The sequence below is a fragment of the Topomyia yanbarensis genome, chromosome 2 (assembly GCF_030247195.1).
Source record: "Topomyia yanbarensis strain Yona2022 chromosome 2, ASM3024719v1, whole genome shotgun sequence".
Taxonomy (NCBI): Eukaryota; Metazoa; Arthropoda; class Insecta; order Diptera; family Culicidae; genus Topomyia; species Topomyia yanbarensis.
Window position 1 is genome coordinate 154,272,072 of NC_080671.1, and position 26,674 is coordinate 154,298,745.

A 26,674-nucleotide genomic window follows, 5' to 3' on the forward strand; every position below is an offset into this window, starting at 1 on the left:
AATGATTCGTAAGAAAAGTAGGCCTATTTGATTTTGCTGACGTAAACAAGAATACAAACCACTTTCGAGCGAATCTCGCATTTGTCGTAAGCAAGAATAAGGATTCAAATAAAAAAAAAACGGTTTGGAGAGAACTCGCTAGTTTTGTTGCGCTTTTATCACCTTGTGCACAATACGAGCCTCCGTGTTGTTGCTCCTGTGCCGATTCGTTAGCGTGTTTCGTATTTTGTTAATTCAGGTTTAACGCACCGATAAATCTAATTTAAAAGTTAAGAGTAAGAGAAGAAATCGGCGCGTAGAAATAGAGTCGGTTTAATCAAATAAAAAAAGAAATCAAATTTTTTGTTTCGCTAGATAGCCATTCTCTTGAATGTTTTTCATATGTGGAATTCTTTCAAATCTAAGACAGCTCAAGGTTAAGTTTATTGCATAGCCGTGTTTTTATTTGTTGTCAAACGCTACCATTTTTGGAATAATGAAAGCAAATTCAATTAATAGCGGTAGTAGTAGTATCAAGAGTAATAGAGTAAAATGACATTTTAAAATTATTTATTGTTTTCTTTTATCTGAAAGTGTGACTTTCAATTTTAAATTGCCGAGCTTGCTTCGCTGCACGCCTAGACTAATACGTGTTAGAAGTTTTTCTACTAGAATCACACGTTTCGTCTTTCTCCTAAATGAGAATAAACCTAGAGTAAACAGCCAAGTGCAATCATGCTTCCGTAAACCTATCTGCTTCTGTTATATATTCTTATATAACCTGTACACTACATTTACAACTCAACGACATCTAGACTTAAATGTAATTCATTTTCTCGTCCGTCTTTTGTTGTACATAAACGCAATCTTTTAAAAAATCAAAGTACCCATACTCATTTTCACTGAAACGAAAACAAGTTAATTCTATAATATATAACGCATCAACTAGAGAAAATCAACTGCCTTTATCTAAGTAGTATTTGCATGTAGGATTTATGATCTAACTCAATTATTTCGCGACCTGTACTATTTAAAACAAATTAATCAAACATAAACATTTACCTTTTGTGATACGGTAATTACTGGCCTAATAATGAACAATAAATGAATAATCATTTGATGGTTCGAGATTCTGGTATCAGGATGTTGGAGTTTTGGTACAGATAATAACACGGCAAGACTACCCAGTTAAAACATGTTTTGATTATAAAAATGACGTTAAAACAAGTTTTAACCCGTAGTGTGAACGTAGTATAAGACTAAGTAAACAGTTTTTCTGTTGATACCGTGTTTCAAAATATATTCCAATAATTAAATCATAAAAAAGAAACTGAACGACTAAACTGAAAACTAATATACAATTGACTAACGATAACGAAACCTCTGTTCCTTGGCGTGATGCGGTTTGTAAATTTTACCTCAGAATTTTACTGTCGAAACACTTGTTTTCTTCCAATTTACCAAATTTGCAGAAGCGTGGTGCAAACTGCTAGCAGCAGAAAACATTCATTAGTCAGAAAGCTGGTTGGGAAAACGATGGCATACTAGTCTGGTCAACCGCATTTTTCCGCAATTTTCACTCGTTGCATAGCTTCGAATACTTCAATTTCTTTTTTTTCTTTTTTAGTGTTACGCGCCTCGTATTCCAACCGATGCCTTATGATTCTTTCAACGATATCTTCCGTTGTTATGGAGTTTCCTATAATTGAAAGGGAAATGTATGTTTTAATCTAGATTATCAGGGATGTAAAAATAAATAGTAGTACATAGTAGTCATAGCCACTGTATTCAATGTCTAATGATCATTGAAAGTCAATACATCATTTCGATTTTAAATACTAAAAACTAACAAGTTCACAATAGCGAGTGTGTTGAGAAAACCTATATCACCTCATTCCCAGCATTGTTGACACCGAGAACAGACATCCGTGTTTAAGAAAATAAATTCACCGACGAATTTCAAGTCCATTCCGTAAATACCCATATTGTTGAGATGTGAGCCATAAGGAGTCGTCCAGACCCGTCTCCGCTCCGCTAGCGAATGACGGATCTCATTAGTGGCATATCCGTAATAACCCACGAACTTGGAACTATTGAGAACCAGAGCTACAGGTCCAAAGCCCTGGTAAAGGAGGATGGTTGTGATGATCTGAGCCGCGGTCATCACGTAAAGCAACAAAGGTCATAACCCCAAGTCCAAGGCGTGAAGCGACCCGTGCCGAGGGATGAGTGCTCGATCGTTAACGGAGCCTGTGGGGTACCACCTTACTGCTGAGCTCTGACGTGGCGGACCTTTCTTTCTCGCGATACTCGTGGGAACAATGAGCGAAGTGAACAAAAACAAACGGAGGTGCTGAACCCCTTTGCCAAAGGTGGTTTGATGAGATCTCCCCCCAGTGGGGAGGGTATTGGAGCGACGGAGGCTGCATCCGAAAGCACCAGTGACCCCCCAGCAATGGTAGGAAATAGCCCTACTAACACGTTGGAGTGGCCACTAACCGCGATGCGTAAAGTTGAGCAACTCGATAGCATCATCGAGTTCGCAAATGCGAAACAAAACATCAATAAGGCTCTGCTGGTGCTCGAAAAGCTGTTCGAGTCGCAAGACAGGAACAGCAGGCTTACGTCAAGAGGGTAGAAGGACGAGAGAAAGCTGCCAGAGGAACCCACACAGTGGCCTCCCAAAGGGTGGAGCAGCCAAGTCGCTCGAAGCGGCGGCTGAGTTCCCCTCGAAGGTCAGGGGCAAGCGTAAGACGACGTCGAACTCGAAGTGTCATAGGAAGTCACCAGGCGAGGGTGCAAAAAGTAAGACCAAAGGGCGTGTAACCGTGACGGCCAAACGCCGTTTGGTCGAGGTAAACCGGGGCGCAAATGACCCCGCCGGGCAGAAAGAAGGCACCAGCAACCCGGCGCAACCGGGACAGGGGGGCGAAAACCCCTGGAAGCTGGTTAGTAGGAGGAAGCCGACGCCGGGCGCACATCGACCCGCAAAGAAGGCCAAGGACAGAGGCGAGGCCTTGTGGTTAAAGACCGACAAGGACAAATATACCGACGTCCTAAAGTCAATGCGGGCGGCCGAAAGCCTCTCGGCCCTCGGGCAAGACGTGCGGAGCGTGAGACGCACCAATACAGGCGAAATGCTCTTGCAAGAGTATAGACAGGAGCAAACTATGTCGTCGCTGTGCGAGGAGGGGCATAAGGAGCGGGGCTGCACTAAGGCGCATAAATGCCTTATCTGCACCGATAAGAAGCAAGCCCGTAACCATGCTATGGGTGGACCTTCGTGTCCCTTCGGTGAGGCCAATAAGAAGAAGCCGTGAACGTCACACAGCTAAATCTTAACCGTTGGGAAGCTGGCCAACAGCTGTTGTGGCAGTCGGTCTCGGAGTCGAGGACAGATGTCGCCCTCCTATCCGACCTGTACAACATCCCTGCCGGCAACGGCAATTGGGTGTCGGATGGGCTTGGGATGGCGGCAATCTGTACAACGGGACGGTTCCCGGTTTAAGAGGTAATACACTCCTCCACCGAGGGTGTCGTGATTGCCAAGATCAATGGTGTGTTTCTATTGTAGTCTTCTAAGTATTTTACTTTCAAAAGGACTTAGAATGATTTCCAATTTTCCAATTAACGCTGTTTTTAAGCGTTTTTTTACGCGGTACGTATCCCCGCGTAAAAAGACTGGATGTATTACGATTGTACCAGTTTATATTGCAATCAACGTAAAACTCCGAAACCAAAGGTCAAATTCAAATGCCAGTGCCAGTCAATAGGAGCATTGATCTTTTATTTGAACACAAGTTTGTGAAAATCGGTCAAGAATTCGCTGAGAACTAGTTGTGACATTAACTAAAGAATTTGACCAGTTCCCGAAGACCCTCAAAAACAAAAACTATCATAGGTGGCCAATGTGATCAAAGTTACTTTGATTAGCCATTAATGACCTAGACCAACAAATTCATGTGATATTACATTCATTTTAACATGTATTACATCATTTGTATATCATGATGATACAAGTTTTTATAGATATTTGTTGTGTGATACTCTATCCATAACTTTGGACCCAATAGTCCGATTGCCAAAAATACTAAGTTTGTGCAAATCGGTTCAACCAACTCTAAAAACTTGTGACTTTGAATAACACATACACACAGATATTTTCCAATCTCGACGAAACTAAAATTGAATGGTAGGTATATGATCCTCCAACTCTTTGCTGAAAGACCGATTTTTGGAGTGATTGCATAGCTTTTCTTTATATGAGAAAGTCAAAAAGTCGGTTAACATATTTTAAAAATAATAATAGTTGGACATACTGACATACACTGATACAGTGAAAACCCGTTTTTATCAGCCCCTTGGTGAGTTTAAGGCTGATAAAACGGGGACATTGACAAAATCGGGACATATATCTCCCATTTTTTTCAATAAACCGGAGCTCTTAAAATATTCTTTAGTCCCAAGATATAGTCTCATAACCTTTTCTGATTATTTAGCTTAAATTTCCCTAAAGTGCAAAATTTCGAAAAAAAAATTTTTTTTTTTATTTTTGCTTATTTAGATAAGTTAAGATAAGATAAGATAAGAAAAATATGGTCAAGAAAGGATTTACTCGAATTCAACTTGGTTCGTCTGCTAGAGGCTATCAAACTACTAATTATCAATTTTCATATGAGGCTTACAAAATCGGGTCAAGCTGATAAATTTGGGGGTAGACAAAATGGGGTCTTGAGTGTATATGATTTGATGCAGATATGTACTGATCGTTTCGCTTTGTGAACAACACGCTTTCATAAGAATTTGTTCTGATTAACTTTCTATCTTCAAACAAATCGCAACTGAACGCTCGATTAATTTTGTGTTAACACATTTTTTGTTTCTAAAGGAGTTGTAAAAAAACATAAAACCAGTTGAGGGTCTGAATTGTCCCGTAGGGAGGTCCGAGTTACCCCTACATTGTAAAAGGATGCAAAAACGAAGAATTTTGCAAATCGTCGCCTAGCACTGCCATGGAGTGGTGCAAGTGAATATTTATGGCTCCAAAATGTAGCTCAGGTTTCAAACTAACAATCAGGACATTTGACCGATATTTTTGTTTGTTATTATTGGGCATAATTACTTATCAACACAAATGAAGAGCTGTCATCCAAAAAGGGCACATAGGTCTAAGAAATCCACGAGTACTGCCATTTGATTTTTTGCTATTAGCAGTCAAAGTTGACCATGGAGTTAACCCCAGTACTACTTTGCGTCCAAAAGGGGGTAACCCCACGTTGTGTCTTATGGAATTTCAAGTGGAAGCACGCGAAGCAATTTTAAAATTTCGCCGAGAAAACAAAAGTTACGCAGAAATAACAGTAATCACTGGAAAAGCAAGAGCTACGATGCAGTCAATCGTGAAATATTGTTCAGAGCGTGACTCTATCGAAAATGCGCCTAGAAGTGGACGTCCGAGGAGGTTTTCAAGCAGAGACAGACGGCATATACTACGAGAAGTTGAACGGAATCCGAGAACAACTGCTGTGGAACTTGCTAAAATGGTCCATGACACTTCCGGTACACAAGTAAATGCACAAACCGTTCGCAATATTCTGCAGAAAATGATTTTTGCAACCATTCATAAGCAAAATAAATATGGAGAAACGCCTGACTTTCTCGAAGTTACATCTTAAAGATGACTTGTCGTACTGGAACTGCGTTATTTTCACGGACGGAAGTAAGTTTAATTTGTTTGGGTTCGATGGGAAAGTGAAAGTTTGGAGGTAAAACGGTACGTACAGCCATGAAACCCAAGAATTTGTTGCCAACCGTAAAACATGGTGGTGGGTCTGTAATGGTATAGGGCTGTATGTCGGCGGCAGGGGTGGGAAATTCGTGTTCATTGATGGCATCATGGATCGATTCAAATATTTGCACATATCGCGTGCCAATCTGAAGCAATCTGCTAAAAAATTTGGCTTTGTGCGTGATTGGATCTTCCAACAAGACAACGATCCCAAGCATGCAACCGATTTTTTTTTAAAATGAAACAATTAATTGTGTGTTTTTATAGTAACTTATCACGACTATATTTTATGCATTATTGGATTGAGCCTAAACTATAGTCGAAAAGAAATATTTCCAAATTTGATAGTATATGATGACTTTTTTGAGTCACTGTATATTGTTGACCATATTTTTTCAAAATATCCAGTGAAAATGTCATGTTTCTACATTGAAAGTTGACCGAGCAACAAGAGATCACGAGAAAACCGGTACATTGTGGTCCAAAAATCAAAAAAACCTGTTTGTATACACCTAGTGGTGCAATTGTGCCTTTCTCATTTCTCGAAACTATGATTCCATGGCTGGTTATGTTCGATTCAATTGTGGAAACATCTAGTACATTTTTAGTACCCTTTGCACCTACACACAATAGCTCGCCAGCCAAAAACCTGAAACACTTGAAACAAAAAATATCATAATTAGCCTAATCAGCATTAATTCAATGTTGTCTTCCTGCTAACTAATTTTGTCATGTGAGGGTAGGTGTGTAAGGACGGTAAAACCCACGAGCGAAGCACTCCCCAGCTTAATTTTCGATGCCTTGTGATATAGCGGTGGTATAAAGATGATATGGTTAAGAAGAGGAGGGGTATGAGTGATGGATTGGATGGTGGTCTGAGGAAGGTGAAATTTGTCTAAGGGAAATTTAAAGAGATGGTGACCAGCGAGGGAGAGGGGGTATAACCCCTCTGCGTACATCCCTAGCTACACACCTGTTTAAATCTATAAAGCTTGTCAATCGAAAAAAAAATGGGCCGGGATTAGGTTGACGATTTCAGAGTGATTGCATATCCTTTCTATATGAGAAAGGCAAACATTTCTGTGTGGTCGCACGCTTAAAGGGCCGTACACAAATGACGTAGCTTTTTTCGGCGATTTTTGACCCCTTTCTTCCCCCTCGTAGCATTTGGTCACAAAATTCTGATTCCCCCTTGTAAATAACGTAGCATTCAACTTGCACTTCACTATTTAACAGATACCGGCATTTCGATTACTACTTGTAATATTCTTCAGTGTTTGTATCAGTCTATAGGATCTGTACAAGTGCATTTAACTATAAAAAAACATACTGGGCTTTGATGCCCGTCAAAAAAAGTTTAAACTTAATGCTACGTCGCACAACTTTTGACCTTATCCCCCCCTCGTCACACTTCGTCACAAATTTGGTATACCCCCCCTCCCTACCTCCAAAAATGCTACGTTATTTATGCATGGCCCATTAAACCCGTAACTCTCACACCCGCATTCCCTTCATCCACCCCGCATACTGAAATAAGATGAAGGATGTCTGACGCATCCTCCACTCTCAATCTGCTAAAACAACCGCCCATCCTTCTCTCCTTCCAAACCCATACCCCCAGTATTTCAAAAGATGATCACATGAAGATAACATTAAACTCATGCTAATTAAATATTACACTTTAGGTTTAAAGTGAGTCAGCGTCGACTTGCGTGTTAGTCATGGGATACGTGCTAATTATAATAAGAATGTAATAGATATTTCCACAATTATATTGAACGTAATTAGCTAATGAATCATAATTTGGATAAATGAGAAAGGCACAATCTCACCACTAGGTGGATTAAAACAGGTTTTTTTTATTATTCGATTATAGCCCTAACATAGCCGTCTTTCCCCTCATTCCCAGTTGATTCACAGTCAGTCATTCTGTATAGACTTGTCAATCAACTTCGTTGACATGTGCGCTATATGCACAAACAAAGCCTGTTTATAAAAGGCTTGCTTCGTTTTTTATATCCTAATCCGATTTTGCCACACTTCCAGCCTATTTATTTTTGGATTTATCCTACCTCCGATTAAACAACGTATCATTTAAAGATTTAGAATACTAACCTGAATCTATAAGCATAAATTTCCCCATCTGTTTTGGCACTGTGTACGGATCTATGTTGCCAACATCCGGTGCAATTGCCGTCTGCCCATGGCACACCAAGTCCACGTTGAAGTGTTCCATCAAATCATTCGTCACCGAGTAGGGAGCCCCGATCACAACCTCGTTCACGTATTTGCAGGCTAGCACACTGAGAACTCGCTCGTGCAGGTTCATGATCGGATAATTTCCGCCTTTGTACTCATTCACCACTGGATCAGTGTGCAGTCCAACGATTAGATAGTCTCCATAAGTCTTTGCTTTCTCCAAGAAATCCAGATGACCTACATGAAAGAGATCGAAGGCTCCCGCAACGTAAACAATCCGATCAGTTGGTTTTGGAGCTTTGCCATCACTGAACTGTATGATCTTTTGTGTGGTCGGTAGGAACTGAGAACATCCTGTCCAGGGACTGCGCGCCGAGTGATCTTGGCCCAGCTTCGATGAGCCTGTGATGGATTCAAGTTTTTTTTGATATTTTTCGTATAAGCGGATAAGTGCTTCATTTTCTTCTATGATTGGTTAGTGCATCGAAAACGGGAAAATTAGTGATTTATTTAAGGTATGGTACATTAATACCTAAATTTGCATAGCTGGTGCGTTTTCCATTTGCTTCGCGCGATCTACGCGAATTTAGGCATTAGTGTATGATTAATGAATTTTCATGATATTCAGGTTTTCGAATAAATCGAAATAAATTCAGCAAGTATAGCGCGTCAGAAGAGGAGGAATTTTATACGGATTACAAAAGCTGCTAGAACACAAACCACTTTCTACAGGATGCGAAAATATTTACCATCTTTCTCCACGCTATACTCTTGGTCACCTTGTTTGAAGTGGTTCCGCGTCATTAGGAGCATCCGGCCCACAAGATCCGTTGTTGAGACCCCGGCTGTTCGGGATACTTCTCTACAATGAAAAAATAACGGCAGCGTGAGCTCAACGCGAGTTGTTAAACATATTGACTGTCACTTACTTATACCGATCAGCTGCTTTGACCAAGTGGTATGTATCGACACCATCGGCTGTGAGCGTGATGTCATCTGCGAAATGAAATACAAATACAATAATTAATTTTAACTAGGTATATTCGTTGCCAATCAAAAATGTATTCCTGTCAAGAAATAAAATAAGCTATGCTTGTGTCTGAAGTAGCTAATAACACAATACTAGCTCAATTAAACAAAATATTAGTACTTTAAAAAACGCATATCATAGAACCGTAAAATAGATGTTTGTGAAGATATCAATACATAATTTTACGATAGCTGCATTTCATTGACAAATTCATTGGCAAATTTTATCCTATATCTTGAGCGTTTTTTCAAAACGTCATATCTGCAATGAGTTACTCTCTGTTTATACTTTCTCTTTCGATTTTTACGGCGTTACTATAGCACTTTTCACTTATTTTACAGTACAGATCGAAAGACGGTGGTTTTAGCTAGCATATTATGCAAAGAGCTGAGGGATAAATGTTAAAGTGACCGAATTATTAACAGAAGAGAAAGTAAACAAAGAGAGTAACTCATTGCAGATATGACGTTTTGAAAAAACGCTCAAGATATGTTCGTTTACTCACCACCATGTACACAAAAATCACAATCGTATTTGTCCAGTGTCTCTAGAGTCGTCACATAGGGGGCATCTTCCACCACTTCGTCCACCCATTTGATGCCTCGCACCATTTTATATCTAAAAATAAGCAGTGTTTAGTATACTCATATCAGTGATTCGATTTCTATGCTAGTTAAATGTAAAACAAGTAAATTTAAACTGGTTCGGTTGTCGATATCTAATCAGCAGAAAAATTCTACTCAGCTATTACCCAACAACCGCCGAATCTGATGCGATAATATAATCGACCGCGATGATAACACTTGTCGAAACGCCGGTCACCCCATTCTGGCGGAAACGTATGATTTCTTCGAACAGCAACGTAACCGTAATCCATATGGGGTGACTGATATGTGGAGACCTTACGTTCGCGCAGCGGACGACTCTTTCTAGACATCAGGAAAACACGGATCTCCGATAAGCAAGCAACTTGGTCAATAGGCGCGAACGCAAACGATCTCTTCGAATCGTTCGATTCCATTTCAAAGTTCAAGCGCGAATCGCACACACTGGTTAAGTGCCATTTATAGCTGGCGCTTTACCAACGTAGTATAAATTGTTTCATCAGATATACTATAGTTGGGTGTATGCATGAGTTCAGAACTGTTATCGCTTCACTGACAACTACGCAAGCAGCCAATTGAACGTGCTATGTTATAGCTTGGAATGGAATGTCCAGAATGTGTACTGCTCATTCTTCAATGAGTTGAAAAATTTCTACATTGCTGTATGAAAGTTTCCTTGTGCAAGTGAACCCGAACTAGTCAAGTCAAAGTTTGCAAGGCTGATAACGGATTTCTTTTCATATAGGTGGTGTGTCGGCCTCGATCTGGCAAGAATCGTACGATCAGTTTACTCGCGTTGCATTGGGCAGCATGTCATTAACCCCAAGGCGATTTCGAACGATTGAAATAGTAACCGCTTCCCAGGCGAGAAGTTGTTTAATTATTGCAACGTGTTCGTCAAATGAAAATTGAAAAAGCGTTCCCAGTGCAGCTATAAACCAGCAAACGAGGAAATAAGTCCATTGCGAATTGAGTAAAGGAAATTTACTAAACTAATTTAATTTCAAATTCTATGAAACAGCGCAGGATAAACCACTGCTAATTAAATGAGGTTCCATTTCAACTCGGTTTGAAGTGCTCAAAATTTTTAGTATCCGAGAGATCAGCCAAAATGTTTCATCTGCATCGAGAATATTTATAGTGGCGATGTGCCAATCTAACTACAAATATGATCAGCCTTTGAACGATTGGATATTTCACTGATGGTGTACATTAATTGCTTTCCATTTAGTTATTTCTTACCGCTCCTCCTGTGTGAATACCGGGGGGCCTTTGTTTTTCGTGATCGCATCGTCATTGTGAATCCCTACAACAAGCTTGTGGCCTAAGGCTTTCGCTTGGCGGAGAGAGTTTGCGTGGCCAAAATGTACCATATCATAGCTGAAAAGAAGCAAAAGATAAGCGTTACAAAGCTGGCAATTACGTTAAAAACCATATTTATATCTAATATTAAACAAAGAATAGTTGACGTGGAAGCGTTTATATGCATTTTCTCGGTAAGAAACCTACCAAAAGCACACCCACTTTCCAAAGATAATCTGCCGATAAACAAAAACAGCCCGATTACGTGTTGTCATTGGATCAGAGGGCTTTTAGGATAGAATGTAAGATTCTTTTTTACAGATGACAGATTTTTGGCATTTTGATAAAAATTTCACAGATTTTTGGAAATATTGTGATTTTTCACAGATTTTCTGGAAATTTTTCACAGATTTCCACAGATTTTTTTCCTTTTTTAGTCATCACAGATGGTAAAAAGATTTTTTTGACCGAAACACAGATTTCAATGTGGCATCCCTGCTACTGATTCCTTTCATGACCCTTAGTAATTATGCAAATTTTGGTACCGATCGGTTGTGTCTACGGATCCTCCAAAAAATTCAAAGTTTATATGGAAATTAGTATGGAAAATCGGTGAACATAGAAAATAAATTCTTAAAAAATCACCTCATCAATCAATTCATGAGAACACTATATAATTCTAAAGGTATTCTTCTACTGAACAAATTCGTGGAACATTGTAAGTTTGTGAAAATTCGTTGAGAAAAGCTATTAACTAAAGAAGCAGTATGACTTCAAAACAAGTGGATTTTATTATTAATCATAGCAACCCTGTTTGAATAGCTCCATCATTATACAAGTAAACTGGACTTGCCACCCACCGCTCGTGTATGGCAGATAGAGTCATATTGTTGACATTTTATACGCAATCCGAATTTTGCGCCCATTCCTAATTGTGTCTGTTGCTTTTAAAGCTCTAATTTGCTCATCCCAATATTTACTTTCGCCAATTAGTAATTAAGCCGTTTAAGATATCCTAATACGTGAAAACCGGCAAAGACGTATCGATGATGGGCGAGGGATTTGAAAAAGTGTTTTGTTCTTAGACAAAGCCTTTATCGGAATATTGGTTTTGTAGGAAACCTACCTAGCAGTCCCCGTCAGACAAAAGTCTTTATATTCTATTGAAAACAAACACTTAGTATTTTCAACTGTAATCAAAGCTATTCGCAAATTTTTGCGATTAAGGAAGTTACTTAAGGTGTAAGTTGACCTTAAAATATTTGAAAATTGCCAATAACACCTTAGTTTCAGAAGCATAAGATTCACCATCTTTATCAAAAATGTGTATTTTAGCGCTGTAAACAACTTTGTAGAAGACCCCTTTAATATAAAAAAATAATCGGAAAAAGTTATACTAGAAAAACTGCTTTTAAAGGGTCTAATCTTTGTAGTGTTTTGGTATCTTCAGCAAAGTTCTTCACAACAATGTTATGTAGAAGTTTGCAGAAGACCGCTTTTATCTAAATTATATAGGAGAAACAAATTTTTTATCTCATTTTTAGGGGGATTATTTACTCAATTCATTATATCAAAAGATGCGCCTATTTATATCTAGCAACTTCTTCGGAAAAGTGCAATCTCAAAAAACAATGGGTAAGGAATTACTGAATTTAGATCGTAAAAACGGCATTTTGAAAGACTGCTTTGTGCATTCAGCATCACTTCCATGAACATCAATACAACAATTTTAGTCGAAACATTTAATGCTGTATTGGGTTACGAAGCGCCAATTTTTATAATCGAATAGTATGTCATCATCCCGCAAGATGCAGAACGTCGTTTGGAATGCTTGATTGTTTGAAGCTTTATAGCTGTAACGCCCCATATATGTATGACGCTGTTAAACCACATATGTTGGTATAGTGTTGCCAGGAGGATACATTTTTCACTTGATTGCATATTTCCAAATAAATCGCTCATTTGATGCATATTCTGGAACAGCAACAGTTAAGGTACAACCTACCACAAGAAAATTTCGACCTTTGTCAGTAATTTGTAGAAACTAAATCGTCAAAATTCCGGATGAACAAAACTATATGATTATTCTGACGTTTTTTTAATTAATCGTTATAGTATACAGCGAAGTAATAAAAACATGACATAAATACAGTATGTATCTCACTTTTGCAAGAATTTTGAAGAATTCATACAGAACAGGTCCTGGTCCGCCTTACCCTGGCTTCCCTACATATTTTCAATCTACAATAATTAAAATAAATGGAACACCTTGTCTGAGTGCCGCATAAATGCTGTTCGAGCAGATTGTTTTAATTGTTTCAATGCAAGGACGGCTTTGTGCCTAAACGATTGACATTGACCACCATGCTGTCCTTCACAACGTATGTACTGGAAGGGTTCGTCGTCAGACTGAAATCCGATGCTATTTACTATTATCTGCTTTCGAAAAAATATCTATCATGATATGGCAACAACCATGCTAGACAAACGCGATACCCATAGGCAACTTATTCGTTGTTTTCATGCCTATCTTGATGGAAGGCTACTTCAACTCCACAGAATAGTGTCAAACCCACGCAAAAGTTTAATTAGTAAATTTGCGCGTGAACGTCATCCAACTGATTTCAACTATCGTTTACTCGACCCAAGCATACCAAGAGACTCTCAAGTCAAGGATCTCGTCATTTTGGATTCAGCACTAATGTTCAAACGTATTTCATACTAACTAATACCCATCGCGCGTTGCTGCGACTTTCATCAAAATAGGAGGAACACAATTTGTTCCGAAGCGCCATCTGTCGGGCAGAAACTCCCCAACCAATAGCACACAAACACGCTCCATAACAAATGCCTACTACGTATACATTTTGACGGCGATCGGTTGAGCCGTTTGGGAGTCCATAAATCATATATATACAAACATTGACTTTTATATATACAGACTAGCTAATACCTATTGCGCGTTGCTGCGACTTTCAACGAAATAGGCGGAAAACACAATTTGTTCTGAAGCGCCATCTGTCGGGTAGATAATTCCTAACCAAAAGCACACAAACACGCTCCATGACAAATACCTACTATATGCAAATTTTTACGGCAATCGGTTAAGCCGTTTAGGAGTCTATAAATCATATACATACAAACATTGACTTTTATATATATGGATGGATAGATATGGTCGGTGTTAAGTCAGACCGGCCTAAGAAGTCTACAATTTTTCACATAGACTGGTTAGTTCAACTGGCCTGTCTTTGAGAATACCGTCTCTATAACTTAAAATACATGTGTTTTGAAAGCTCAATATTCTATATCCTTTCGAATACTAGTAATTTCGAGGTGATCTTTGTGAATACATTTGTTTTTCCAGTTGCATAAATAGATGATTAGTGGAAAAGGGAAAGAAGAAGGGACGTCTGTGCACGTATTCATAGAGATACATTTTTCCAAACATAGTATTTGGCCCTACACCATTTTGATGTACCTCAAATTAGCAGAAATTTAATATTTTCAAATCGTTTGGAATTTGCGGATCAGAGAAGATCGGAAGAGTTCGAATGTTTTTTGGATAGCTGGAATCTTTTTCTGTATTGCTGCTTCAGCAACTTTGCCGTATCTCGCTGCATAATATAACTTTTGTATCATTCAAATTTGGAATAAAATGTTTAAAAAAGGTATTTTTTAATTTTGGTGCAATGCACAGTAACGCTACTATTTCCAGCTAGTGTTAGGCTGAAGTGTTCAACTACGTTTGTAATAATGTTGTCTTATTCAATACAGCGATCATCACTAAAAAGCGATATTGCTGGATATATAATGAAAATGTTTAAAACACCTCTTAACATGTGACCAATTTGTATCCATGCAAAAATTCTTCAATGATTTTTTACATTCTCCTAAATTTCCCTCGCTATACTGTAGGCTTTCGGGCATGTAAAAAATATAACGAAAAAAAAGCGAAAAAATAATAATATTTTGGTTATTTGCCAGGAATTTGTTGTAGTTACTTCTCTGTGAGCTCGCAGTTTTCAGTAGCAGTTTGATTTCGCGCACATTGAGAATACGGAGTCAAAGTTAGTGGGAAGTGCGCAATAATACTAATAAAGCATTCGAATGAATTCTAAAATGAATTATTCTACTTTCACCTTTCGAACAAACGCAAACCTCACACACATGAAAGAGCCAAATCAGCTTCTAAAAGAAGAGCTGCCAGAATTACGCTCGTCGAGAGATTGCCATTCCAAAAGTGAACTGATTATGATTAAATTCGCATTCAACATTGCATTGTCATGAATTGAATTTAATGGCAGATGAAAATAAAATCTATGCAATCAGCAATCAGTCCAACAACGTGAAAGAATAGATGGCTTATTCCTAAAATTGCTTCATAGTAAATTTTCTAATCTGTTTCAGTTTGGCAGCACTGATCATTCTTTCCTGTGTTGGATGTAAAAATATTGTTCTGATTGTAACAGTATATCAGAAGCAACCTAGCGATAATTTGCGCCACCATATTTCTGATTTACGTATTATAACACTGAGAATTAGTATTCAAACGAAGACTGCATATCAATTATACTGGCAACTCTGTCCAGATTCTGGAGACAGTAACAGCAACGCCACTTGCGGGTAAAGGTGATACTTCCCATAGTGATGCACACACATACACTTTTACATTAAGCTTCCTACCTCTTCCAATAGAGGCACTGTAACCTTTGTCGATTTTTGTTTGTATGGGTAAAGGAAAGAGATATCAGTCTTCCTAATATGTAGTCTTCGCTTAAATGGAAGGTATTAATCAGTGTAAAGTTCGATACATTTGTGGCGTTGGAATGAGATATTACGCAAAAATGTGCGACTAACTCGTGAGTTTCGATGAGAATACTTGCATCTTGTTTCGGTTCACTATGTGAATAAAGTGAAGTAGCAGATACCCTTTTATTTGTACTAATAGCATGAATAAGTCGATAGTTTTGAACGATTATGTGGAAAATAACCTGATAATGAGATGATATTGCGCATTAATTCAATTGATATTAACATTATCTCATGTTCCTGATTAGGAACCAAATAATTTGGAATATGGTATACTGCTTTAATAGGCACAATACTGTGAACACGTTGTGATTATTATTTTGTGTTGCGCAGCAGTAGTATTACCTCTCACAAACTATTCTAATTCAAGCAGTTATAATGAACAAACTCATTTTCTCCGAACAGCACATTGAATCAGATAAATAAAATTCCCACTATTGTACACTAACCGGTCATGTCCATAAATCTCGCAAGCTTAATGTAAACAACCCATAAAAATAAATTGTGACTGCCAGTAGTTTGCTAAATCTTATGAGTTTAAATGTCCAGAACTATCTACTTGCTTAGTTAAGGGATCACTCTTTCTGATCAAGAGATATAATGAATAATGTGTTAGCTCTTACGGGGTTAGATACCTTTTAATTTTTCAGATATGTTTTTTCGAGAGTTGGCCTACTGGAGCTATAGAGCTAGGTTCTCGGAAGGGCTACCCGTCAGAATCACATACTACAATTTGCAGACGAAACAGGCAATGGCGCCCACTAAAACACTGCTTTAGGCTAATTGTTGCGGGACGTGATTCTGAATGTGATATTCATTGTACGGTTCAGCTATGTGCGGGCGTAGAGACTCGCGTGTATAAATTCTATTTTAAAACCGTGTGCCTTTCGCATATTCGCCAGTGTTTTTGGATGATCACACGCGGACCGTGAATCTGATACTTTATTTTTGATATGCGGCTCGGATGTTAGAAGAAAGTGAGATGTATCATATCACTAGAGTTCCCGGTCCTGTCGGTATTTTTTGATTGGTCTTACTGAATGTATAGACCTAAGTTGCTAGGATAGAGGGTAATGGTTTCCGGACGTGACCGATTCATGATCGCGAACACGGACGTTTGTAGATTCGCGTTTGAGACAACGTTTGAAACGTCGTAAGTGCTAAAACGTTCACCTTATTACTGGGGTGTTACTAAGTTCGCGCGATCGCGGGCGTAGGTGTGCGTTGTTAATCGCGAAGGGCTTAAGCGTTCGTATGTTAACGTGTTTGTCACGTGTGCTCGCGTGCATGTGACTTCGCGTGTACAAAACTGGATTTTGTAACCCTGAGGCCATTCCTACATACGTGTGCGTTCTTGGATGGTCACGCGGACCTTCATTTTGATAGCTAGTTTTCGGTGTACAATTCACATTCTGACAGAGAGTAAGTTACCCCATATCACTAGAGTCCCCGGTTATGTCGCCATGTGACGTGGTGTCCAGTGGATATGAGAGCTTTCTTTTTTAATTGGACAAATTGAAGGCAAGGACCTAGTCTGCTGATATCGAGGATAGAAACATCCGGAAGCGACCGATTCATGACCGTGCGAGCGCGGGAGTTTTTAGATTCACGCTTGAGACCGCGTTTGAGAATTTATAGGTGCTGAAACCCAAACAAGTGACAAATAGGCCCAACAGCTTCAAAATGCTAGCGATATAATAGGAATAAAGTAGAAATATAACCCAATACAAAACTTGTTTCAAGGCCAATATCTGACTTTGATTAAAGGATCGATTTCGAAGAAAAAATATTCACCTTAATATGTTTGTTCAACTTGTGTTATAGAAAAAATCGGTATCCATAATACAGTATCAAATTCTTCCGGAATTGAACCAATCAATTGCGATTATGTTTAATTAAGACTACCATTGGAAATATAATTGCAATGAAATATTTCATCTGTGATCTTTCTTTATCTAATTTTAGATAGTCACAAAGGCAAAAGAGATAAATTCGAGGATATCATACTCAATAAAGCTATTCACACCTATCGTGATATAGAACCACTACACTGGTGTAGCTACGCTTCAAAATCCAAAACAACACTAATTTTTGCTCACTGTAACACTAGCATAGAATACACCAAAAAACGTTACAATCTCATGAAATATTGCCATAGCCGACTAGCCAATATATTGAGCACTGTTTTCAGAGCCACAAACCTTTAGCTAGAATAAACGTCGCACTTTTGTAAACAATCATTTACACGCCACGTGATTCGATTTATATAGCTGAGACGTAAATACAAGCACGTTTGTCATTAGCCTGCTGCTACAGAAATTGGATTAGAAATATTTGTTGAGTAGTGGCAGCATGATATGCTAACTCAGTATTAATGAGTCTGGTGTTATTATCTGTGCCAAACTATACGACGGAGTGAAATCATTGCCAAGTATGACGTGTCATCCACGTAGGTTACAAAGGATGGTATACCTTTTTTAATCTTATTAGCTAACGGTGCGCCATATATTTCAGAAATTATACTATCTATAACCATCTACATTCACAGAAAAAAGCATCAGTATACTATTTCTCAAACGCCTATACTGCCGTGATACGCATAACAGTCCCACCTGCATAGGAAACCCATATCAAATGGGACTGTTATGCGGATCACGGCAGTATATAATACATATTAAATATGTATTATAAATTATTTAACAGTAGGAATGGGCGTAGTCAATTTTATAACAAAAAGCTTTGTTGAAGATTGCATATTGATTGGAGGTTCCCCGATAAAGTAATTTTACTTTGAAGACCAACCGATTTTTTTTTGAAAATTCCTATTCTAAGCATGTGCGAGAAAGAGAGGCAACATTTAACTTTATATGAAAATATCTTATTGCAGCAAAATCGGATCAATTTGCAGTCTTCGGCAATGTTGATCCTTACACCTTAAGCTATATATCTGCAGATTTTGGGATGCATACGATGACACTGGCATTTTGTACTGAATTTATTGTTTCTATTGCCTATTTTTCATATATTTTCACATACAAACTTCAAAACTCTTGTGAGTGAACTAGAGTTTTTGGAAAAAGCTCATATTAGATAAATGCTATGTGAAGCCAATTACCGTTTGATTTAACAGTGTTCCGAAAAAAAAGTCAAAATTGTTGCTGGTCTAGTACACATGAAAGGGCGACACCAGCTGATCAAAGAAGGGTTCCAAGATTTTCGCTCGCAGAGAAATTACCGTTCCAAGAGCTAACATTTGATTAACATTAGATTATGCTCTTGGTTGGTGCTACAGCAGCTTTGCTATAGCACCAACCAAGAGCATTGTTTATTATGAGGGTTCGTAGAGGCTGAAGTCAAATAACAGCTGATGTAATTGGCTGAAATCGAAGTTCCCACAGATTTCGTCGAACATATTCAACCGGTTGTCGCATCGTTAGGCAGGTTACAAGTTAGCTATAATTTACCACCAAATTACTTGCATGTAATCTTTGGTTTTCGTACATAAGCTTCATACCGTTAAACACGATTTTCTCTTTAGAGATATAGCGATATGTATGACAAAAATATCTGATTATGCGGTCCGTGACCGTGAGCGATATTGTATACCTTTCGGAGTGTAGCATGTTTTGAATTGGTCAAGATTTACAATAATATACAATTTATGGTATCGCCTATTACCATTGAAGCGAATTTTAATTCACATCTAATCCAATAAACATAGCAACTATGATTGCTATTCTTTCACCTAAAGCAGACTCAGTACAGCCTTCACCGTTGCTTGCAATGTCAGGGACAGGGTGTCCAGCTTGATCAAGTCTTATGCGGTCAAGGAAGAATAAACAAACATTTTACGAAAAAAGCAGTGGTGAGGAAAGAAACAGTTTGATTCTAGAATTTGAAAGGAATTAATTTGAATCATACGATCCAGATATTGTTCCGTTATTTGCTTTCCAATAAAAAAACCCTACTTTATAGTAACAGTTATGGAACGTCATTTCAACTGAACGAAGAGCTAAGGTTAAAATAATCCGAAATCACTAGTTTCCACCAGTTCTACTCTTGTCTGTTTAGTATAGCTGCAGTATTCATTTTACAGCACACGCGTCTACTCTATAAAGCTCTTTTCTGATAGGCGTAACTCTGAATCATACGATGGAACGCGTGTTTGTTAGTTCGGCTAGGCGGAATGTGCTGTTTCATTTGTAACTCGCAGGAAACCCCAACGATGCCGGCAGTGGAGAAGTGATGGTGAACGCTCTTTATCGGCGCATGCTTGTTTGCTACTTGCCGCGTGGAACTGCATGGTACGTTGTGTTGTTCTATGTCAAACGGTGCTCGGAAGTGGAAGAGGTGGACTGGCCATAGTGTGGTCATCGTGCTCATTTTTCAGTATTCCGTTGTGTAAACTATCACAGTGAGTGAGATATATGTACACTTGGTTAAAATACTAATAAGATGATTACCACACTATTAACAAGTAAAATTTTCTAATATATTTTGCATTATTTACAATATAGTGTCCTCATTCGTTGACTGAACATTCTAAACTTCTGCCACTGTTATTTAATTGCATTTTCGTTTTTGAAAATGCCATCTAAGCTCTTAGTACTTCAGGGCAAATAGGTTTGACATCTACTGAGAGAATTGTAACGATTTATTTTCCGTATACCGTTTTTTGGCACATACTATACTGCCGCTAGCAGCATAATTCTCCCATGTGCATAGAGAATCCCATAGCACATGGGACAATTATACTTATAGCGGCAGTATATTCCTGAAATGTATCATTCATACTCCCGTCTTCACTTTTTTCTCTGAAAATTTTTGCGTGAAAGTAAACATAGAATAACTAGTCGTTTGCTAAGGAACACAAGTCCAAACGCAATTCCATAACCCATTCAGTTATAGATTTTGTGCCTATTGGCACCACTGCATTGAAACGAGTACTTTAGACGGAATATTAATTACAAAATTAAAAAAAATCATGTTGCGATTTCAGGTTTGCTTGCAAAGTACTGCCGCTTCCGACACTATAAATAAATTAAAAAACACTTGCCGCCGCCTAATGTGGCTACGCCACATCGCTTTCCAACCGTTCTGTCCGACTAGCTATAGCCCACATGGTTGAGTAAACCGGGCAAACGAGCGGATTAAAGGTTCGCTTGCGATGTATCGTCGCTTCTAAGGCTATAAGTAAAAAAATATTCGTTACCGTCTAATGTAGCTACACCGCTTTCCTTCTCGTGCTTATGCCAAATGACTATTATGCAAAACGCCCGTTATGCCAAATGGCCATTATGCCAAATGACCATTATGCCAGTTGACTTTTATGCCAAACGGGCTTATGCCAAATGGCCTGACACCGGAATAATGTTATTTCAACAAGAGATTTCTTATGAGCCACAAATATTTTGATAGCTGCCATCTACAGTTTAAAACTACTAATCAGTAGTTATTAAATTTAATTCGTTAAGAGCTTGTTTTTCAAACGTTTGTTTCTTTCGGCACCGTATTCGTATTGTTCATATAATCAATAAACATACAAATAAACAATAAAGAAGGCAAATCCGCATATTTATACCATTTCATGCTAAAAAGATAGTAAGTTTATATAAATTCGAAATTTCACTCAGAACAAGATTCCCAAAATACACTACAAATGAGTCAAAAAAATAAAATCTGATAAATTAATTTTAAATTTGAATTCAGTGCAATTCTAGAAACGTTATTCCTAGTTTTATTTGTTCAAATCTAGCTATAGGATAGCATGTTTGGGATTTTTCAACCACAGAATTTTTTCGCTAAATAAAGGGAGAATCTAATACACAACTTCATTGCTTAAAAAAATGTCAAATGTTATGAATCGGCCTGATTTAAAAAGGTGAAGTAAAAAAAATTAAACCTGATAGTCGGGGCTCTTTATTGTCAGCCTAAAATAGTTACACCAGACGGGTTAATAAAATTGGGCCCTTACAGCATTCGACCTCAAATGAATTTTAATGTTTCCCGCTGCTGGACGACACAAGGATAGTTTGCCAACTATTCCACATAGTGAAGTAGAAAAATAGATCGAGAATGTACAAGCGTAGAATAACTGGAATAACAAAGAAATTCTCGACAAACATATGATTACGGCCTAAAAGCCAACTGTCAAAATCCACTTTGAATGGAAATTCTGGACAAACCGTTGCACGCCAATCACAGATGTTGGTAGTAAACGAAAGAGAAAAGTTTTCTCTTTCATAAACTGTTGTGAACCGTGTTCGGCTAGTAACGGTTTGTCCGGAATTTCCATTCAAAGTGGATTTTGACAGTTGGCTTTTAGGCCGTAATCATGTTTGTCGAGAATTAGTGGAAATTCTCGCTCATCTTGCTGCGTTTAACCTAACTACTACGTTGCCGCTATTGATTCATTTCCCTGTAAAAAGGTTGGTCAGCCAACAGGTGATAATTACCCACAGTGCGAATTTACCTACTTGCTGCAAGCTGAATGAACTTCGTTTCGATTGATGAAGCAAAAACTGCTAAAGGCGTAAAATTTCATCACTAAGTTTTGTAGGTATACGAGACAATCCCCGCAGCGCAGCGAATCAAGGTGTTTTCATATCTTGAAAATATTTGTTACTCTCTCTCTCTCTCTCTCTCTTACACTACCAATTTCCGTCTGACGCTATAGTGACGAAAACGTTGAATCATTAGCGCAAAAGTATCGTTAAAATCAAATCAATGCAATAATTATTGCACATTACTTGTTTCCCGTTTCAATACGCTATGCTCGTGTCGGAGGAAGGGAAAGTTTCATTCTTCCCTTATTAATTCGGGTGAAACTCAGATAATGCAGTGATCAATTTTTATTGCAAGGTCAAGGGCCCTGCCGAATTCACTAGATTTGTTTGCGTTTACGTGCGTTAGGTTCTAAAATTGATAAATTCTATCCCAAAATTTGTTCATAAACGCTAAGCATTTTTTTCAGTTTTGCCCTTTGCCTAGATAGGTATCTATTTTTGGAAACGGAAATTTTTAAAATTCCGTTTAATGTTCGCAGTTAATCGTCTGCTTTAACTGTTCGTCATCAAACACTACCTACTAGAATATTACAAGCCTACCAGTCCCCGCCCTTGAGAATTCTGCGTTCTTCCTACGAAGGCCTTGAAGTTTTTAGAGCTGATCAATAACAGGAAAGGAAAACTTTCTACGTTTATTAGTCACTCGACCAGCGTAGGTTTTTTCCTACACCTATTTTACTTGCTATGAAAAACTTACCATCCGTCGCACCAGACCCGAATCTCCTTCTCAGCGTTTCCGTTGTGTTCCATTTTTGCTGCAAGATTTTGAGAACCACAGCAACCTTACAATGTTCTCCAAACTTTTTTTTCACAGAAAAGGAATACACTAAAGATTCCTTGCTTCTTCCAAACTCAACAAAATCCGCGCTGCGAATGAGATTATTCTCGCACCAGCTGACCGCTTTTATAAAATGCCACCGAGACAAACAGTGATAAGAACTTGGCGAACGCGACAAAAAAGCACTCGCCTCCAACGATAGAAAAAATTAACTTGAAATAAAACAAATGGCTCGATTTTCCTTTCCGGGAGATTCCGGCTTCTTGTAGTACAAGTTCGATTGGGAGCAAGCTACGATTTACTACCGCACCTTATCGCTTGAATGATTCTACAGGACTGATCGTACTGATGCAATGAAATTGAAACTAGGACCGAGTTGAGTGACAGTGAGCCCTTGTGGATCTGTTGGTATTGCACAGCTTGCTTGTTTTTTTACGTTCTGACGTCACAATATTGTGTTATTTCATTTTCTCGGAACATAAACTAATAAAAAATGAGCTCTTGCCAATCGTACTCACAAACACTAACGCAGTTTCTTGCAGGGATGCCAGGTCATATTTCTTAAAACGCAGCCTATGTAAAAATCAGTGCAAATCTGTTTTTAAAGAAAATGTACAAAATTGTCTGAAAACAAGAAGTGGCGACCATTTTTTTAGTTTTTACTCGAGGTAAAAATTGAGCGTGAGGTCAAAAATTGAGAAATCTGTGCATTGTAACAAGAAACTGTGGGAATCATTGCATCAACACAGAAAACTCTGGAAATCTGTGCAGCTTTAACAATCTGTGAAGAACAATGAAAATATGTGAAACACACACTCAAAAAAAAGTAAACGTTATGCCTATTGATTTTACACATAGATTTTTGCAATTAACGGAGGCATATAGACACTATTTGCTGGCACATAAACCTAATGTGTGTATTTACAAGAAATATTAATCTTACATTCACATTTCATAACTATTAGGCACATAAAACCCCATTCTATAACAATTTTCACATATAACTTATGTGTGTGCATCAAGGGGTGAGTCGCTTAGAACAATGTGCCATACACACTGTATCACCTACGAAAACACGATATAAGATTACGATTCACAGTAATACACGATCATTTCACTCGTTACCACAATGTGTGGCACAATGAGGCACACTTTTGACAACCCAAAAACTGTCAACAAAGTGTAGTTGAATAATCATAGCAACCATTGCTTTTGTTTAACTGAACACCGTGGCACATCTAAGCGACTCACCCCTTGGTGTGCATACATAGTTTATACAGTTCACATATAGAAGGTATGTGCGCGCGTGATAACAATAGCATTTCTTCTTCATATGAATTTTAAGCGGTTTGAAGCAAATAGAATTAACGTTTGGATTTTTTTCAGTGCAGATTAATCTGTGTTCCTGGCACCCTTGTTTCTTGGTTGAAACCACGTATATGGCACCCCTATCCCATTTTGTATTGAACTGACATAAGTCAACATCTCGGCGGGCACACAAAATATGGGCCCCACTGACAGTTCAAATTGTTCTGCTCGTTTTGCTCGATCTTTACTAGTCAGGCATGGTACGGCATGACTCAATCTTTAGTTGTTTGTTAGAAAGCGAACATTTAGGACCGCTAATTGATGAAAAAGGATGTTTTGGACATGTCGGTGAATAACAAAAACTTTACACCATGATGCATCAATAAATTAAACGAACTCGACTGTCACAAAGTTGTGTCAAATGAAATCGATTCTGTTCATTGCGGATCGACCTTAACGTGACGTTTTAGATGTTGGCTCTGAAATCATGGCGGTGTAGCAGATACCTGGTTGAAACAATGTCATTTGAGTTTGACATCTTTGTTTATTATTTTCAGCCACAATTAGGCCATGTCTAAAAGCAAAATGTCTGGCAGATGATTCTACCTATCACCAATACGCAGAATAAATCAAGAGTGCTAATTCAAATGGTCCTTAGTGACAAATGTAAACAAACTGAGTTATTTGCAGCACAGCATGTGATTACAACACAGCTAACGAATACCGAAAACCATGATTCATTATACCCAGTATTAATCAAAATATCAAGCATTATACAAAAAGTCGCAAAGTTTTCATGACCATATTTTGAAATTTTGCACTTGAGACCTTTTAAATTAAAAGGACCTATGCGCGAAATATTTCAAAACCTCTACAACTGTTCATAGGCACCATGCAAAAACGACGCAAGATTCATTTCATTCTATGTTTTTCCCACTGCACATAGGTACCTAGTAAAAACGTCCTAAGCATCAAAATAAAAGAAATTATTTTCTTCTGTTCATGCGACTTATTTTCGAAGTTCAATTTAGAAAAGATAATAAATTAAATGATAATTGGAAAGCTTATTTATTCTAAAGTAACATGCCATTCGTTGGTTTTAACCACTTCCAGCCAATGGTTTGTTAATATAAACTACAGTTTCCCGCAATTTTTTTTTCTGCAAGACTTTTTTTAAATCCAGTGCAACTATTTACCATAGTAATGAAGAACATTCGTGTTCCGGTGCTCATTTTGTCGAAAACTTTGAAGAGATTCAATATTCGTCGTAAGAGCTACCTTTGCTGAAAAAAGCCTTATGTGCAGCGTCGTATGATTCTTGGGCCCGAAAAAAGACCTATGTGAAAGATCCTATAATTTTCAAAAGGACGCATCATTCTAAAGCGCTTAAAAACTACATTAGCACTAAACATTTTATGTTTTTAGTATTATTTACCTAAAGAGCATAGTCCTTAGCCTATATTGGCATAATTGTTCCATCAAAACGCATATTTGTTCTCTAATAGGGATTTATTTTAGGTCCATGAAGCTTCAGCCTCGTTTTTCTCAGTTCAATGTCACTTAGGACCTCAATGTCACTTAGGACCTTTTGAATAAGTACTCTTGAAATGCTTAATAGTGCATGTGATTTTTCCGTTTGTTTACATCACCGCTACAAAAGTGGAAGGTGCTGACGTCACTCCGTGTGTTTTGATTACAGACACTTTATACACAGCCTAGCGAAGTGTCAAAAATTGCAGCCAAACGAGCATGATGGTTTTGATCGGTGAAGTGCAAGAGGAAGCCCATGCAAAGCTTATGAGAGCTTCCGTGATGCCAGTTTACATTCATTGTTGCTTGTTTTACTGTTTTTCTCTCCGCTAGTCTGTTATATAAAGTGTCCGTAGTTAAGTGTCTGTAATTTTGATTAATGTTCGCCTGCTCCCATTTTGGAACTCAATGACGTCTTCACTGGTTGCTTCGGGATTGTTTACCTTTTTTGATTAATGTTCGCCTGCTGCCATTTTGGAACTCAATGACGTCTTCACTGATTGCTTCGGGATTGTTTACCTTTTTTGCGTTACTAGCACAGGCCAAAGGCCTTAGGGTTGCCACCCCTCCGGGTTTCACCCGGAGACTCCGGTTTTCGGAGGCGATCTCCGGACCTCCGGGTTTTACATCAATTTCTCCGGGTCTGGGGAGCTGACGGATAATTTTTACTTTTGTAACACTGAATTTCTAACTAGTTCTTCCAGTTTTCTCGCTGGCTGCTCTTGCAGCGTCTGTTTTCCAAAGAGGAGAGCTGTGCTTCTTTGTTTGAACTTCCCT

General features: G+C 38.3%; 1 protein-coding gene across 2 annotated transcripts; it reads right to left on the reverse strand.

Moving 5' to 3' along the window:
• Positions 1-416: 416 nt before the first annotated feature.
• Positions 417-23,420, reverse strand: LOC131681807 (ethanolamine-phosphate cytidylyltransferase). Of its 2 annotated transcripts, none has more exons than XM_058962856.1 (7): positions 22,979-23,420; positions 10,844-10,981; positions 9,502-9,614; positions 8,896-8,962; positions 8,746-8,828; positions 7,883-8,368; positions 417-1,678 (listed from the first exon to the last, which is right to left on the reverse strand). In XM_058962856.1, exons 1-7 carry the CDS (start codon positions 23,029-23,031, stop codon positions 1,533-1,535), a joined length of 1,086 nt encoding a protein of 361 aa, XP_058818839.1. In that variant the 5' UTR covers positions 23,032-23,420; the 3' UTR covers positions 417-1,532. The 2 variants fall into 2 exon arrangements, with proteins under 2 accessions (XP_058818839.1, XP_058818838.1); XM_058962855.1 differs by having other exon boundaries at positions 8,716-8,828; positions 22,979-23,419.
• Between the last annotated feature and the right edge of the window lie 3,254 nt (positions 23,421-26,674).